The 19,422-nt window shown below is 38.8% G+C and overlaps 1 protein-coding gene across 2 annotated transcripts in view; it reads right to left on the reverse strand.

The window, feature by feature from the left end:
• Positions 1–19,422, reverse strand: part of VCL (vinculin) — a 123,862-nt gene that overhangs the window by 77,739 nt on the left and 26,701 nt on the right. For both annotated transcript variants that reach the window (XM_006887515.1, XM_006887514.1), the window contains exon 2: positions 5,600–5,670. In XM_006887515.1, the coding sequence (XP_006887577.1) occupies positions 5,600–5,670 (71 nt within the window). The remainder of the gene's footprint in view (positions 1–5,599; positions 5,671–19,422) is intronic.

A 19,422-nucleotide genomic window follows, 5' to 3' on the forward strand; every position in this document is an offset into this window, starting at 1 on the left:
CTTACGAACAAGAGAAATTCTTGTCCTGCACCATCCTCATAATCTCCACTGTGCTTGAGACTGTTGCAGTCCCTGCATCAATCCATTTTGCTTAAGGCCTCCCTCTCCTTTGCTGACCCTCTATTCTTCCAAGTATGATATCCTTTCCCCAAGCATTGGCTCTTCCTGACACCATGTCTAAAGTATGTGAGACAGAGTCTCACCATTCCCGCCTCTTTTAACATGTTCTTACCACATGTAAAACACATTCACCCCATCAGAGCGACCCTCTAAGACAGAAGAGCACTGTCCTATAGGGTTTGGAAAACCCTAAATCCTCATAGAAGCAGACTGCCATATATGTCTCCTGCAGTGCAGTCAGTGGGTCCAAACTACCAACCTTTCGTTTAGCAGTTAAGCACTTAACCACTATGTTATCAGTGCTATGATATAATGCATGGTTTAGGTATGGATGGTCCAGGTATAAAAATCTGTTTTCCCCACCTATAACGTTCTAACATTCTAAATTCATTGAAACTCACTGCTAATCCCAAAGACAAAAGGTTCAAATCCATCAGATGCTCTGCTGGAGAAGGAGGGGCAATCACCAGTCTGAGCCAATGTGACAGTACACAACAAGAAAAGAAAAAGATAATAATAATTAAAAAAATTAAAACAAAAAACTTATTGTTGTTGGGTCAGACTCACAGCTGATCTTCCAGCTATGTGGCTCTAAACTGCCTTGGGGGGAGAATGCCCACCGTTTTTCCCTCAGAGCCACTGGCAGATTCGAACCATCAAAAAAGCTTATTCGGTCAAAGCAGAGATCAATTTAAGAATAAAAAATTTTAGGAGCTCTGGTGGCCTAGTGGCAAGAAGCTGCACTGCAACCCCAGAGGCACACAGTTCAAATCCACCAGATGCTCTGCTGAAAAAGGAGGGACAATCTCCTCCTATACCAGTCAGATCCGATTTGACAGTACACGCACACAAAATAATTTAAAAAAAGAATAAAAAATTTTCATTTCTTTTATTCCTTGCTGTCGCTTAAGCAGCCAGCAACTATTTAGAAACTCTTACAAAAGTAGATAGAATACAGGGGACACTTCAATTTATTGTGCCCTGGAAACTTCTCTAAACATCAACCAAACAGCCCAAAAGAATGTCCTACTCAACAGTTCCGAGGATGTTACTAACTGCTTCCATCTGTTTCCCTCTCTTTACCCTCCCTCACCCAAGTCAATGCATCTATTGAAGTTATTTTCTGCTTCATTTTACATTTTAAGCAACAGTAAAATTAAGAGTTATGTTTTACACTGCAGAATACTCTCCCAAAATTTGTGTGACCACCACCTCCACACTCTCTTTGTAGTTTAGGCTATTTTCAAGCAACATTCCAGATTGTGGCATAATAGGTTAGATACGATTTTTAAACCACTCAGTAGTTTTTCAGTTGATGTAAATACACTATTTTTCCCTGAGTCACTGAGAGAGATTAAAATGTTTCTCTCTTGGCAGCAACACAAAGGTTTTCAAATCCTCAACCGTTTCACCCATTCATAGACCTTGCCTAAACCAATTGCTTCTTTAAAAGCTACACAGGTGTTTTCCTAATCCTATCATTCCTTACACATTTCCTGGTTAGAATTTCCTTCATCAACTATAGCTATCAGGGTACCCTGAAACAAAGTTTGTACACAAGAAGCTTTTGATCACCAATTTTGGAGTCAGGAGTTGGTTCACTACCTGTCAACAGTGATCAATGAATTTTATTTTGTTTTTTAAGTGTCTACATTCTTGAAAACTTTCACATAATTAGGATACACATCTTGCTAATTTTTCTAAGTGCTCAAGGAAGTCTTTCAGAACATGTAGCCCATTTCAAAACTTTATCTCTTGACAAAGCCTACTTATCAATCAAGTAAGTGATAGTCATTGATTTGAACCTCAGGATTGAAATGAACCATTTCATCTAGTCCAAATACCATCAGATGTGGAAACCCTTTGTGTATAAACTAGTATGTATGTTGCTGTAAACATTCTCAAGAATGACAAAATAAAAAACAAGTTTAAAATACAAAAATAAACATGTAAAAATAAGCAAACTATACCATATAACCTGACAATATACACAAAATAATAATCATATCAGCTTTAATACCATTTTGGTAATAATAAAAAATCTAGGTACAACTTAGATGTTTATCAAGAGAACACCAATGCCTACAGCAATCTCAATGAAATTCCAGAAAATTATGCTGGGGGGAAAAAAGGTCAATCCTCCAAAAGTTACGTACACAACATGTTTGAAATTTACACAACATGTTTGAAATGACAGAATTTTAGGAGTGAAGAACAGAACTGTAGCTGTCGAGGGGAAAGTTCAGTCAGAAAGTACGGAATACAGGAGGAGGTGGATGTGGCTTTAAAATGGCTACGCAAAGAATCTTGCAGTGATACAAATATTCTATATCTAACACTGCGTCAATGTTATTCTGACTGTGATGTTATACTCTAGTTTTCCAAGAATTACCACTGGGAAAACTGGGTGAAGGGAAATGGATTGCTGTATATTTCTTACAAATGCATTTGAACCTATAATTACTTAAAAATAAAATTTAAACACAAACAACACACAACCCAACTTTATCCAACATGTCATCTTACTTCGTACCTTTCAGTGAATATGGAACAGACAACCTGGAACAAGCTATGTTTTTAATGTACCTTGAATATGTAAGCTTAATGATAATGTTTAACTGTTACATAGGATTCCTCTGATATGACCATGATTATGGAATAACACACAAAGTATGATCATAGAATTTGTAACTGTAAAGATATGCCCCTCCCCCAAAAAAATCCATAAACCAGATTCTACCAAAAAAAATAAACCCCAAAACCAGATGCTTCCTACACCTTACGTGCTAGCATATGAAGATATGTTAGAATATTAATAGAAACATATTTCGACCAAAGTACCTACTCAAATAAATTAAAAATAAGAAGGTATCAATGTGGGTTAAGATTTTACATCTGTTCAATGAAAATAACAGCATAAGAAGGATAAAATTAACACTTTAAGCTTTATTTAAAAGTAGGATTAGAAAAGAATGATACATACACACAAAGAAAATTACATAAAGTTTATGTATAATATTTCTTTTTAAACATCCATGGAACCCGTTAACTAAGTCAAGAGATGGCTCTCATCTACCTCTCCCTAAACATAAGCTGCTCCCTCCCTCTCTCCCAGGATATCATTGCCTTGTTCTTCATGATGAATGCCATGCTTATTGTTATTATTTTATAAAATAAACAGGTAGAGCTAAACAATTTACTCCTGCATGTTTCTGAACTTGAAATAGAACTTGTCTATAGTTTACTTCTCTTTAAATATTTTTAGATTCATTCACTAGTTTTTATTACAGATTACTATTCTAACTTCACTATGATTGCTTTTATCCATTTTATTTCAGACAATGGGAGTCATTATGAACAATGCTGGTAGAGATTTTTTAATATATACATATAAATACCAGCATGAGTGAGATATATATATATATATCTCTAGGGCACACACTGCCTATCTTAAAATTTACTAATGCCAAACTTTGTTCCAAAGTGTCTGCACCAATTTACATTCCCAACAACAATATACAAAAACCATTTTTTAACATTCTCATCAACTGATATTTCAAGCTTTTTAATGTAGGGGTTTATAATCAAGTGCTTTGATTACTTCTCTGATGACAAATAAAATACAATTACTTATCTGATAACAAAGAAAACAATATCTTTTCATACATTTAGAGGCCTTTTAGATTTCTTCTCTTTTGATGTACCTATTCAACAGTCTTGGCACCAGCAGCCAGGAAATTAAAAGGCGCATTGCAATGGAAAGTCTGCTGTTAGGGACCTCTCCAAAGTGCTGAAGAGCAATGGTGTCTCTTTGGAGACTAAGGTGCGTCTGATACAGGACATGGTCTTCGCAATCACCTGTTATGCATCAGAGAGTTGGACAATGACCAAGGAGGATAGAAGGAGAATTGATGCCTTTGAGCTGTGGTGCTGGAGAAGAGTACTGAGAATAACATGGACTGCTAGGAAAACAAACAGATTTGTCCTGGAAAGGGTTAAACCGGGTGGCTCCTTGGAGGCAAGGATTCTGAGGCTCCGTCTATCATACTTTGGACATGTTGTGAGGAGAGACCAGTCCTTAGAGAGGGACATCATGCTTGGGAGGGTGGAGGGAAGGCGCAGGAGAGGAAGGCCCTCTATGAGGTGGATTGATTCAGTGATTGGGATAATTGGGATGGGAGTGTCAGAGACAGTGCAATTGGCACAGGACAGAGCGGAGTTTCGGGCTGTTGTACATAGGGTCACTATGAGTCGCAGGCGACTCGATGGCACGTAACAACAACAACAACATTCAAATCTTTTGCCTATTTTCTTTTTGAATTGAGTAATTGTGTCTTATTCTTAATGACTTGTAGTTTGACTTATGCATCATTACCTTTACATAGGATTTCACTGTCCCATGGAAAAAAGCTATCAATCACAGAACCTGAGGCTTACCTAATCAAAAGTATCACTGCTTTTTTTATTGTTGTCGTTGGTAAGTATGGAGTACAACTAATAGTGAACAATCTGAATTTGGTCCTAATCCTGTGCCACCAGTATCATCCTCGACACATCTGAGTCCATTGCTGAAGACACTGCATCAATCTATGTCAGTGAGAGCCTTTCTCTCCTTCAGTGACATTTAACCTTTTCAAGCATGATGTCCCTTTCTAAGGAATAACCTTTCCTAACAACATGTCCAAAGTATGTGAGATGAAGCTAGTGAAGTTTACTCACAGCCCTCAAAGCACCCTCACATCCCTCCCAAGCAACAGCAGCAGATTCACAGAGAAGGGCCAGTCTGAGCCATCCTCATCGGGAGAAGTCAGTAGGCTAAGCCAAATTCTGTTGATATTAGGGATACAACGTTTACTGGACAGTTTGCTATATTGTCTAAGGGGTGAAGGGTAAAAAGGTGGGAGGAAAGGAACCTCACAGAGCTGCTTACTTTATAATTCGTGTATGCATATGCTTGTTTGTTCATAGTTTACTTTTCTGACTAAAATTTACTGTACTAAGGTAGTTTGCTGGTTGCTGTGATGCTGGAGGCTGTGTCACTGGTATTTTAACACCAGAAGGTCATCTATGGTGGACAGCAAAAGCTTTCAGCAAAGCTTCCAGATTAAGACAAGGATGAAGGACTAGCCATTCTTTTCTGACATAATGGGTCTTTAAAATCCTATAAGGTTATTTTACAGAGGATGTATTAAAATGTTAGAAAATATTTTTTTCTTTTAGAAAATATTTTTAAGAGTATTGGGTAAAATGTAAATACAATTTCCACTTAAAATGCTATGAAATGTTTTAATTTAAAAATATTTTTCTCTACCATTATTTAGTATTTTGTATGAAATTCAGGTTCATGTCCACTATACTCAGAACATGTTTCTGAATCCTTTCCATTATAGAAACAAAACTTAACTATGTTCTAAATTATAACGTAAAGCAGAAATAAAAACAGCAATAGTAGCAAACCTGAGAATTTGTAATCACTCACTTAATAAATGCTGGTGGCATGTCTCTCTTCAAGATCTGATCCTCAGTGGTCTGCACAGTCTCTTTTCCAACCTATGGGGGTAAAGAGTCACAATTCAAATATAAATTTCCAGATTAAAAAGAAATTATTTTAAAATACTTAAAACATTTACACATTCTACCCTTGAATTTTCTTAATTCTTAAAATGAAATTTCTGGATTGGGGAAAAAAGTCTTAAGAGTGTTCCCATAAGTTTCCACAACATATGTGGATAATAATATGAAGTACAAACATCATGTTAGAGTACACCTTCTCCAGAGGCATTCATTTGAAGACACCATTCAGCACAGTAAGAAATGCACTGTTTAGAATATATATGTGTTAAGTGACAAAACCTGCTATTCCCCTTTAAGGGCATATGAATCACTGGACCAACTGCTATTGTTGCAGGTTATCAAGTCAGTTCTGACTCTCAGCTACCCTCCAGGGCAGAGGTACTGTATGGGGTTTCCTTGTCTGTAAATCTTTATAGGTGCAGATCGACTCTGAGTTTCAACTGCCAACCTTTACATTAGCGGCCCAGTGCTTACCCACTGCGTCACTAGGGCTCCTCTGCACCAAGTTAGGCTAACATGTCTATACACAGCGGGGAAGGAAGTTACCAGGACTGGGAAAATATTTCACACAACTATGATTCCGAAATTAAAAACCAAACTTCTGAAACTATGCAACTAGCATTTCAAATCCACCAGCTATTCTGTGATAGAAAGATGGGGAAATCTCTTTCATCTGATTTACTGCTTCTGAAAACCCACTGGAGGATCAGCTATGACTCAGTTCTGACAACAGTACTAACAACAACAGTCAAAAACAAATTCCAGCATGGATCAATGGTGATTAATTTTATGAAACACAATGTTTGGGAATGATAATGTGAAACAGAGTGTAAATGGAGGAAGGCATGAAACACAATGTATATAAATGGAACACAGTGTATACGACTTTCCTTTGTAAACTAATATAAAATATTTTTTTTAAATTCCAACTTATATATAACAATATGGCTTTTTTCCCCCTATTACAGATTAATTTCAAAAGACAGTATAAATGTTGAACACTAAAGATAACTAATAAAACATGTATGAGTATCTAAGATGTGAAGGGTAGGAACAGAGGGGTGAGGATTGGCAGAGGGGTAATCATAGGGTCATAACATTTGATGGTTAAAGAAAATGGGAAAGATCTGGTATGAAAAACAATTTTTTCAAATTACTATTAAATTTTATTACTTTTAATGAAAAAAAAATGTTGAACACTAAAAGCGGCTAGGTGTTTTTATATCTTGCAGGTGACAATGTAAACTGGTTTCTTCTCCTTGGAAAATTATTTGTTAGTGTATGCTAGGAAGCATAAAAATTAAGCTAGGAACCTAAGAAATTAATTCATAGGTTGCCTTCTATCTATAAACAATAACACCAAATATGAGAGTAATAATGTTCACAAAAATATTTACTATTATGTTAATTATAAAGCCAGTGAAGTCATTGCCGCCAAGCTGGAACTGACTCATAGCTGACCCTCCAGTGGATTTCCAAGGCTGTAAAGTGCACTGAGGAGATCGTCCAACTTTCTCCCAAGGAGGGCTGGTAGCTTCAAAAACCCAGAGGCACAACCTTTGGTTAGCAAGCAGCCCAAGTGCCGGTGGACTACATCCTCAGAGCTCCCTGTGAGTTATAAAAGTTTTATACAACAATGGCGAACAGTTCACTAAGTTATGACATAATAAAAGTAAAAGTAGGAACTAAAAATGATACAACAATGTTTGCAATAAAACAAAAATGGAGCACTGCAATACCAGAGGTACGTGGTTCAAATCTACCAGATGCTCTGCTGGAAAAGGAAGGGGCAATCTCCTCCTGTACCAGTCAGATCTGATTTGACGGTACACATAAAAAATAATACAATTAAAAAAAAATTTTAAAAAAAACAAACCAAAAATGGATATACACATGTATAAGGCAACACACACACACAAACAAAAAGTTAACAGTCATTATATTCATGTTGGAGGAATTCTGAGTAAATCTAGGTGCATTTCCTTTTGTTTAATTTTCTAAAATGTGAATAAGCAATTTTTATCATTTAAAGCATAAGATTAAAATTGTATTCTGGTTTGTTATTTACTATTAGTTGAAGACGAATTGATTCTAATTCAAGGCCCACAAGTCTGCAGACCAAAATTATTTCAAGACTGTGTCTATCTGAAAGTAGATTACCAAAGCATGATTTTCAAAGAACCCCTGGGTTTGAACCAATAATCTTTCTGAAGGAAAGAGTCAATTACTTATCACAGGTACCACCCAGGGAATCCTTTATTTTAAATTACTCTGATATCATTATTTTCTACCTAATAATTTTAATAATTATCTATCACTTTATACAAATCATCCTATAAAGTAGAAGCAAAAAGAATAAGAAAACTTTTAAAAATGTTAAATGTCATATTAACTAGATTGTGCTCACAAGTACACGTGGATTTGCACAAGCCCACTTTCTTCAAGAGTATTTGTATACATGGTTTGTATGCAAATTTTTCTTTTTTCTATATCTCTAACAGCATGAATAAATAAGTTTTAATACAGTAAATAGTGAAATTCACCAATTCTATTAGTAAAACTACCTCAACTCAACTCATTGTCAAAGAACAAGAACTCATTCATAGCTGACCCTCTAGTAGGTTTTCGGAGCTTGTAAATCACACAAGAGGAGACTACCCATTTCTGTCCTGGGAAGCAGCTGGTGGATTCGAACCATAGGCCTATGGGTTCATAAAGCAACTGCTTACCCACTAGGCCACCAGAATGTAAAACCTTAAATACAAACCACATTTTAATGGAGAAATATTAAAAAAATGTTTAAATTCTGTGAAATAACTCAGTCACAAAGGGACAAATACTGCATGGTGCCACTGTTGTAGAATGGGTCTGACATCAGGGTGGGGGTATGACAGAAAAAACTGGATAAATTATGTATATTGTATTGAAACAGATGAGGGAAAGAACAGATTAGAAGTGATATATGATTGAGTATTATGGTTAGCACAGGAATCCAGAATTAAGGTTGCATAGAGAAGTGTACTCGGGGTGGGGGGTGGGGGGAAGGGACATGGGAATTGTATACTAATGAAGGGGGGGGAAAACTCTTCACACAGCACTTTAACTAAACTACTTGTATTTTGAAGAAAATAATATATTCTTGTCATGATACAATTAAAACAAGACTGAAACAAAAAAAAAATGTTTAAATTCACAACAGAATCTCAAATCTGTTACTTGACCATTTATTGTTATTTCATTTTAAAAGCGAAAAGAGTAAGAAAGTTTTAAAATATACATCAGTTAGAGAAAACAGCACAATAAACTATTCTAAGAGAATATAAGTCATGCAGAAGTTAATGAATACATGAGCTTTTCTCTCAAGTTAATGGCTCTAGCACTGTGGAGCAGTCAGGATTTTGTACACAATAGTCTGTCTGTATTACAATAGAAGCCTTTCAAATCAGCAGCTGGTTCTCCAGCATTTATCAAATCAAAACATGACAGAATATTTCCAGATGTATTGTGCACTATATTTTCCAACTGAAACAAACCATTCAAAAAGCTGTGAGCCAGGACTTCATGAAATAAAAGATGAAGTTCAGTCACAAAGTCACTGATTTACTCAAGTATAAAGGGCCTAGAAGCAGATACATACTCAGACACTTAGAAGATTTTAACTATGTCTTTATTCTAAATTATTTACATATATATTTGTTGTTATTGTGGTTGCTAGGTGCCATCAAGTTCAGGATGGCGATCCTATGAACAACAGACCTGAACCCTGTCCTATCTTATCTACTGACACATCTCTGACAGTTCAATGCTGCTGTCACTATGTTAATCCATCTTATTAGATGGATTAAATAATCCATCACCCATTTCACTGACCCTCCATCTTTCCAAGCATGGTTTCCCTTTCTCAGGAACAGCAAAATGCCCAAAGTATGAAAGCTTCACCATCCTTGCCTCCAAGGATCACTCTGGCTGCACTTTCTCCAAGACATATCTGTTTATTGTTTTGACAGTCCATAGGATATTGAGCACTCTTCTCCAACACAACTCAAAGTCATCAACTCTTCTTCTGTCATCCTTATTCATCATTCAGTTTTCAGATGCATAACTAGTGGCTAAAAAGACCATGGCTGGAATCAGGCCCACCTTAATCTTCAAACTGACATCATTGCTCATCAGTAATTTGAGGAAGTCCCTGACAATTGTATGCCCAGTGCAATGCATTTCCTGATCTCTTGACTGCTCATACCAAGGATGTTGACTGTGGATCCAAGTAAGATTAAATCATTGACAATTCTAAACTTTTCTCAATCTATCATGATGTTGTTTATTGGTCCAGTGGTGAGGATTTGTGTCTTCTTGATCCTGAGATACAATCCATATTGAAGGCTATAATCTTTGATCTTCTGCAGCAAGCATGTCAAGTCTTCTTCACTTTGAGCAAGCAAGACTATGTCATCTGCATGTATTTCATATAAACATACGGAGGAGGAAGAGAGTTCCTTCTAGATCTTTTTTTAAAAGCATTCATTCAATGCTAATAAACACTTACTGACTAACTGTGTGTCTCAGAGGATTTGTCCAAAACCTGAAAACAAGGCAGTGAATGAAGTTTTGTTTTCTCTTGGAACTTATACTCTAGTATGCAAAGAAAAAAGAGGACACAGGTTAAAAAAATATAAATTTTAAATAATGATAAGGATAATGCTCTAAAAAGTGTAGGATAGGAGTTGATGTTGTCTACCAATGAGTAAGAACCAATCCACAGCTGACTCTTCAGTAGGTTTTCAAAGGCAACAAATTGCATGGGAGGAGACTGCCCATCATTCTCCCTTGGAGCTATGCATAACCTGGATCCGTCTAGAGGACCCTGTTGTTGTTGTGTGCAGTTTAGTCTGAATCAACTCATAGCTGACCCTCTAGTGGGTTTTAAGAGACTGTAAAACACAGGAGGAGACTGCCCACCTTTCCCCTAAGGAGCAGCTGGTAGATTTGAACTGCCTGTCTTTGTGTAGGCCACCAGAGTTCCTTCTGCATGTTAATTCATTTAAATTAAATGGCTACAAGTGATCAGTAGCTACAATACTAGAAAGTACAGATCTAGCAGCAATCTTGTCATCTCACTAATCTTCCTCCAGACTTTTCCTTCTTCCATTATTCACACACCTGCTAGATCACACACCTTCAGTTACACCTGTGCTATGTGGCCTCTTTCCAGAAGAGATGCATCTGACCTAAGAAAACAGCTGTTTTCAAGTGAAAAAGAGAGGGATCAGACAGCCCGAGCAGCAGTACAGTACAGGCAAAGGCTCAGATGCATCTAAGCACATGGTCGGTTGGACAAGAGGCAGGCTGGGGTGGTTCAGCAAGAGAGGGAAGAAGCTCAAGTCAGCCTAGAAAGGGTTTTGTATGCCACATGTGTGCACAGAAGATGGCGTAACTTGAGCTGCCTGCTGATTCAAAGGTTGTCATCCCCTGTTCTAGATCTTTAAATTCAGCATCCTGTCACTGAAGTATCAAATCAACAACTTCCAAAGCCAGTTTCTAAAGATACGCAGGGCCACAAAGGCATCTCTCCTAACCAGGAACAACTGGCAAAGCCTGTTCAGGAGAGAAGACAGAGCTTCAAGTTTCTAAGCCACTAATCAGCAGATGACAGGAAAAGCACCTGCCTACTTTTAACCACACCATCAAAGCAGAAGGGGTTCCTAGAGAATCCCGGGAATGAAGCAGAGCAAACTATGGGAGGGGTCATTCATAAAATGCTCTCTGTTAACTAGCAGGAATCTTCACGACTCATGGGAAAACATTATTTCTGAGAGCCAGCCTTAACAGAGGGAAACAAATGAACCCCCAATAGTCTGCAGCTTTTCCAAAACAGGTCAGCAAAAGTCTTCAGTGTTTCTCTAACTAGTGCAGCACCAAGATTTAAACTACTTGCTTGGTTGTGGTTGTTGGGTACCATTGAGTCAGAACCAACCCACAGCTGACCCTTCCTCCAGCAGGTTTTCAGAGGCAGAAAATCTTATACAAGTTGATTACCCATCTTTCTCCTGCAGAGCAGCTGGTGGATTTGAACCACATGCTTCTAGGATGGCAGTGTGGCTCCTTACCACTAGGCCACCAGGGTAGTTAAGCCTTATGCTTTTGCTTAGATACATGCTAAATGCATGTTCGTGGGAATTGGGCAACTAATGGCTGTGTGAGCTGATTAAATAAGTCAATCATTCAAATATTTCTTTTGTCACTACATGACTGTTCAAGGTGTCTCCTTCCTTGTCTATTATGGGTTCATGACAATTCCTTTAAATCTTTCCAATAAAGGAAGTTCACCCTTTATATTTGTCTTTTCTACCCTAAGCTTCCATTTACTACCTCAGATTCTCTTTGGGAGCAAGACAATGTGTAAGGTGTTAATAAATATAAAATGTAAAGGCCTCACTTCCTGAATATTTCATCTATATGTTTTATTATTATATAATGAAACTCAATTAATACCTTTGAGCTGTGGTGCTGGAGAAGAGTACTGAATATAGCATGGATTGCCAGGAGAACAGGTTCATCCTAAAGAGGATGAAGCCAGCCTGCTCCTTGGAAGTGAGGATTCTGAGGCTTCGTCTGACATACTTTGGGCATGGTACAAGGAGGGACTGGTCCTTAGAGAGGGACATCATGCTTGGAAGCGTGAAGGGAAGGAGAAAGAGAGGAAGACCATCCATGAGATGGACTGATTCAGTGACTGGGGTAATGAGGACAAGTGTGTTGGAGACAGTAAGTTGGCAGAGGATAGAGCAGATTTTAGGGCTGTTGTACATAGGGTCGGTGGGAATCACAAGCGACTCTACAGTACATAACAACAATGACAATGCAATTCAATTAGACTTCCAAAAGAACAAACCTATTTTGGAAGAAGTGCATCCAGGGTGCTCCTCAGAGGCAAGGAAGGTGAGACTTTATCTTACATACTCTTGGGCATGTTATCAGAAGGAACCAGACCTAGGAAAAGGACATCACGCTTGGGAATGCACAGGGGTAGTGAAAAATGAGGAGGACTCTCAACAAGATGGATGGACCCAGCAACTGCAGCACCAAGCTTAAACACCGCAGGGGCTGTGAGGATGGTGGAGGACGGGCGGGGTTTCACTCTATACAGGGATCACTGAGTCAGAAGCAACTCAAAGCGCCTAAGAGCAGCAGCATACATCTGATTTCCTCAGTTAAAAAAAAAAAAAGAAAAAAGATCTGTCAATTAAAGCACAAAAAACACCGGGAGGAAAGGATAGCAAAGTAGGTCTTAAGTACAGCCTAAGTTCTGAACAGGTTTTTCAGGTCCAACCATCCTTTTGGAGGCATTTAAATTTAAGTAAATGTGTTTTATTGCTTTTGAGCTTTACTTTAGAGCTGGGAGAATCTCAGACTTGTTGATTCTATTCACTGTAAAAAATTACTTCTCTTTTACTTTCTTCTTCAGAGAATTGCCTTTGAAGCCTGATTCCATTCAATTCAATAAACGGGCAGTAAGTGCCAACTCTATGTCTGCTAGGTAGTGGGAAGAGAATGAGATACGAAAAAAAATTCTTACACATACAAACGGAAATAATGGCAGGGAATGATTAAGAGGCCTGGGGGCATTCCTAGGGCCCTGGCAGAGAGCCTTGTTTCTTCTGAAGAACTCTTACTTTGTTCAGTAGTTAATTTAAATATCTTTTGTTCAATGAGTGACTTTAGTTCAAAATACTATGGAGGGTCTTTTGTCTCTTGCTGCTGTTTTTATTACTCCTTTCATCACAGCCTACTCAAACTGGTTCAGTAATATAGAGATTTGGCTTCTTTGCAGAAAAAAAACCCAGCCCAACACAAAATAAAATTTGACTAGTTTAAGTCACTACACAGACTAAAATACAGATGTCTCCCTTAACTAGCTTATGTGTAAGAAAATAGCAAGACAAAACACAGCATGGAGGACTTGCTTTGCCAATTTATAGTGTACAAGTGTTAACTATCGAGTATGACATTAAAAATAAGATGGGAAGATACTAGCCAGCAGGTTATTAATGTATTTGGATAATCGAACATGTAAGATAAAAACATAAGCCTAACTTTTACTGATAACATGGACCATCAAGAAAACATATAGGTCTGTCTTAGAGGTGAAAACAAGTTTCTCATTGAAAGGTAGGATTTTGAAGCTCCATTTCACATACTTTGGGCACTTGCCCAGGAGGAACCATCCTTGGAGAAGGACATCACTCTTGGAAGGGTGGCAGGCAACACAGGAGAGGAAGACCCCAGATGAGATGGATTAATACAGTAACTGGGGTAATGGGGGTAGGTGTGTCAGAGTCAGTGAGACTGGCTCATGATAGGGCAAACTTCAGAGCTGTTGTACATAGGGTCACTATGAGTAGCAGGCGACTCGATTGCACATAACAACAACTTTTATAATGGTCTAGGAGATGACACCAATTGATTGTGACTAGACAGGAGAATATCCAACCATCTACCTATATTTCGTTTGGCTCAAATCAACGTCTCTTGTAGCATAAGCATTAGGATCATCAATCAATAATAAAGAAGCTGGGTCCATGTCAAGTCAAGGCCATACAAGGATAATAATATATGTGACCCACAATCAACAACAAGTTCACAGTTTTCCCACACTGGTTATGGACTTGTGATGGATTTGCTCACTCCTTCACTGGCATCTTTGTATCATTCATAGATCAGGTGGCCAGACTCAGGTTAAATAGCCAGGTGCTCATGGAAAAAATAGGACTCAGAGTAGTCAATATCCCATGGACTGCCAAATGAACAAAGGAGATATGTCTCAGTCAGAGTGCAGTCAGAGGGCTCCTTGGAGGCAAAGATGGAGAAGCTCTATCTCACATACAAACGTTGGGTATGTCGTTGTTGTATACTGTATAGTTGGGGCTGACCCACAGCTGACCCTCCAGCGGGTTTTCAGAGGCAGTTAATCACACGAGAGGAGACTGCCCATCCTTCTCCTACAGAGCAGCTGGTAGCCCTGAACCACATGCCTTCAGAATTGCGTTGCAGCTTGCCAGTTGGCCACCAGAGCTCATTAACATATCTCTGGATATGCTGGTTAGGAGAGACTATTCCTTGGAAAGGGGAATGATGCTTGGACAAGTAGGTCAGTGAAAGAAAGGAAGACTCTCAATGAGATGGGTTGACACAGTGACTACTACAATGGGCTAAAGTGTGTCACAGATGAAGATGGTACGGGATAGGTAAGGGTTCAGATGTATTGCTCACTGGGTTGCTATGAGTTGTACTTAATGGCACCTAACAACAGCAACAACCCATTTTAGTCTCTAACTCATTCATCTAATCAACTATTTACTATATACTTGTTACATGGCATGTCCTGTGTACACCACAGTTTGTCAAGAGTATATAAAACTAAGGAAGATTTAATTCCTTCCTTTCATGAACAACACAAGCACTTTAGCAATGAAATGCAAGGCAGGGTATAGCCTGTTCTAATAAAGGTACACTCGAGTTTGAGCTTTGTGTCGGTGAAGCAGCAGAGGTTCAAACAAGCTCTAGGAATGATGAACAACAGTTCTTTGTGTACATAATGGGATTAGGGAGAATCAGCAACTTCTCAGAGTGAGTCTGTTTATGTGAAAGCACAGCCATGTCAGAGAGCCTGGATCTAATCCCTGAAACACAAGGTGCTAGAGAGAGGAGAGGTATGGGAAGGCCAGGAAGTGGGAGAAGGCCCGCATCACCAAAAACCCTGTGTGTGGCTGGTGGGTCAGGTGCCATGAAGCTAACACTGACTCACAGGGACCCAATGAATGCAGATCAAAAACCTTGCCGTATCCCACACCACCCTTAGAATTTCTTAAATGCTCGAGTCCACTGTTATACTGTGTCAGTCCATCTCATAGAGGGTCTTGCCCTCTTCACTTACCCTCACCTCTCCCAGCATGACCTTCTTTTCCAAGAACTGGCCCCTCCTGACAACATGCCCAAAGTATGCAAGACGATGTTTCATCATGCTTACTTCTAAGGGACACCCTGGTTGCACTTTATCCAAGAGATGCTGCATGTAATATTCAAAGCAATGCTTCTAAGCAAAAGGCGTTACTAGGTGACATTTCAAAAAGATATATTCAGCAGCAATGTAAATAGCCCAGACTGAAGAAAAGTAGAAAGACAAGTCTATTCATCAGTTTATTAATTTAACGCACAGATATTTATAGAGCAGACTGGTGGCTTAGTGGTAAGGAATTGCGCTACAAACACAAAGGTATGTGGTTTGAATCCAGCAGCTGCTCTGTGGGGAAAAAGATGGGTAATTCCCTTCCTTGTGATTTACGTACTGCCTCTGAAAACTCGCAGCTATGGGTCAGTTCCAATTCAATAGTACACAGCCACAACAACATGTACCAGGTATTATAATCAGTGATGAAGAAGAGACATATGGCCTCTAATCTTAAAGAGGTTGGTCTTGGAGAAAGATCAAGTAGCAGCAGTGAGGATGGAGATAAGAGGGCAGATGTGAGAGATACACCAACATGACTCAGTGTGGAGGCTGAGGGAGAAATCTAGGATGACTTGTGGGCCCGACTCAAGTCACTGGGTAATATAAAGTCAGAGCTCAGAAGTAGTATCTGTAGGGTCTCCAGACAGAGCTGTCCAAAAAGCATTTAGCCAGATGGTCCCTCAGTTCACTTGGCTGAGCAACTTGTGTCAACAACTGAGTGGTCCTTAAAGCCATGGCCAACTATCTGGCAGGCAGCGCTGGTAGCCTATGGTAAGGAGCTACACTGCCAATCCAAAGGCACATGGTTTGAATCCACCAGCTGCTCTGCAGAAGAAAGATGAGCAATCTCCTCCTGTGTAATTTACAACCACTGAAAACCAGCTGGAGGGTCAACTATTATTCAGTTCCAACTCAACAGTACACAACAACAAACAGAATGCAAACTAAAAAATACTGACAAAGGGGGTGAAAGAAAGAGCTGATGAAAAAGAGCTGAGAAGAAAATGCCTGAGATGGAAGCTGAGAAAACAGCAGGCTTATGTCACAGAAATTAATGGGATAGGGGGTTTTAAGAAAGAGAAGGGGAGAAGGAAAAAAGAGAAAGAGATGGATCAGTTAATAGTGTCAAGTGACATAGCTGGGGACTTTGACTCTCAATGACCTTGCACGTGTTTGAGGAGAATCGCGCTCCACAGGTTCCCAGTGGCTGGCTGTTTGGAATGAGATCCTCGCCTTTCTTCTGAGGGGCCTCTGTATGGACTCAAACTTCCAACCTTTTGGTGAGCAGTCAAGCATGTATAAAGGAGTGAGAAACTACTAGTGCCTAAAAGGCTTACACTTTGACCAACTGCCAAGAATTTCACCTAAATATACACCAAGAGGAGTCCAATCACATGTATTAAAAAGCAGATGAACCACGTTCAAGGCAAGCTTGTATGTCAAGCAAGCTTATCTGATAACACATATTTTCCTTAGAACTAAAATTAAGTTGCCTTGGCAGCAGCTGTTTGTTCTAACCCAACCTGAGACTGAGTGTATCAATTAAGGCTAGATAAATGTGAGCAAAGCAGCCCTGCTCACTGAGCCGTCTGTGAAGATGCTGTGGGCAGGCTTCCAAGGAGCAAAGACTTCATTCACTCCCTGGGCCCAAGACTCCCGTTAACCCACAGGCCTTCGTCCTCAGGACAGCCACCAACTTAACAGTAAGACAAGGCATTTCTCCCACAAACTACTGTCTCCCAGACTTTATCAAAACAACACAAAATCTGTTCTTCCCATTTTACAGAGAATCTGAGGAGAGAAAACCAACTTGGCAATCTAACCCAAATTTCTCATTTCAAAAATTATGCTCCAAGAGGTAATAATATCTTTTCCCATGAAAGTTGCAGAATCTGAATCCAAGCCTTTTAAACTCCATTTCCAAGGCTTTCCTGGTACACATCCTGTCTTGCAAAGAAGACCTCTGTTTAGTGATAAACACTCATACAATAATTTAGACTTTATCAAAACCTACTTACACAGGATTCCATCTCATTTTAAATATACATAAGCTTATGCACAGTTTACGTTAACATAACATAAAGGTTCCCCAGCTTCTGCTCTTTAGTCTTGCTTAAAGCAATAATTATAGGAAAAAAGAAATAAACCAAATTTCCTTAACTTGTCAAGTTTTCTTAGCTACTGAAAAAGATTCCTTACCATGGATACTCAGTATTATTCTTATAAACCACCACGCACAAGTTGATTCTGACTACGGGTGATCCTGTACCAAGTTGCTGAGGCTGTGTATCTTTATGGAGGAGAATGCCCAATTTTCTCCCTCAGAGCAGCTGATGGATTTGAACTACTGACCTTTCAGATAACAGTGCAACATGATGCACTATGCCACCACAAAATCTCTTATACTTAAAATAACTGATTCCTAAATCTGGTGGAGAGTAGAAGATCACTGGATAAGGGGAGCTCTGGTGGCCTAGTGGCAAGAAGCTGCACTGCAATCCCAGAGGAACACGGTTCGAATCCACCAGACGCTCTGCCGGAGAAGGAGGCGCAATATCCTCCTGTACCAGTCAGATCTGATTTGACGGTACACGTACACAAAATTAAAAAAAAAAAAAAAAAAAAAAGATCACTGGATAAGTCTAATGTACTTTTTAGTAGATGCTTCAAGCAGAGAGCAAATTCCTTAGACGTTCTCTGTCTATATTCCGTCATGAGCTACCACATAGTGACTGGCACATAGCAAGTGCTCTACAAATCGAATGTCGACTAGAGCAGTACGGTGATAAAAGAAGGCAATTACTGAAACAAATTAACATTAAGTCTCACCTTAAACACAGGAAATCTCTTTAACATCTGTTCACATATATTCTTAAACTCCTCCATTCCTTCTCATTCCTGCACAATTAACTCAAGAAAACCATTTTTCTTTCACTTTCAATCTCTTCAATCCACCTTCAAACTCCAATATTCCATGATTCTATTAAAGTGACTAGCTAGCTTCCCACGTGCCATTTATTAAAAAAAAAAGAAAGAAAGAAAGCTGAATATCAGTAAGAGAAAATAGACACCACTAGCTACCCTATATCTCTCATATGTAATTGCAAGGAAAATAACTAATGCATATGAGTGTGACTTCAATGGCACCAGGGTGCCACCAAATGCAAGTTGTTTGGGTGCTATAAATATCTAACCTCTTCAAGAACTCCACAGGCCACTGGAATTAAGTCTCCACCTTCTTCCTCACTACCCTCTAAACAACTAGACTTTCTCAAATATTAACACTCCAAAGAACTTAAAATATATTCCAGATTGTTATGCATCTACTGAGAAATGATAAAGACATGTTCACACAGTTTCAACAAATATACATCATTTCAGTTACAGTGACGTTTTTGTAGATGAGCCTGGGCATGTAGCAACCATGTGTACCACTAGATCTAAGGAAAATATACCACCAAGTAACTAATTTATAAATGAATTCTTGAAAAAACACACAGTTTTTATGTTAGGAAAATTGAGTCTTCGTCCCCATTTGGAAAACAACACAGTAAGGGGGAGGGTAGAAATTGGAGCTTGAAAAGAGACAGTCTGAATGTCACCTGATTTGCCATCACTAGCTCCATGTCTTTGGTCAAATAATTGAAATCTCCTTTGAACTTCAGTCTTCTGATCTGTAAAATGGGGAAAGTAAAATTTCCCTTCCAAACTCAATGCTA

Source organism: Elephantulus edwardii, unplaced genomic scaffold, assembly GCF_000299155.1.
Source record: "Elephantulus edwardii isolate Elephantulus edwardi_28Jun2011 unplaced genomic scaffold, EleEdw1.0 scaffold00058, whole genome shotgun sequence".
Classification (NCBI taxonomy): domain Eukaryota; kingdom Metazoa; phylum Chordata; class Mammalia; order Macroscelidea; family Macroscelididae; genus Elephantulus; species Elephantulus edwardii.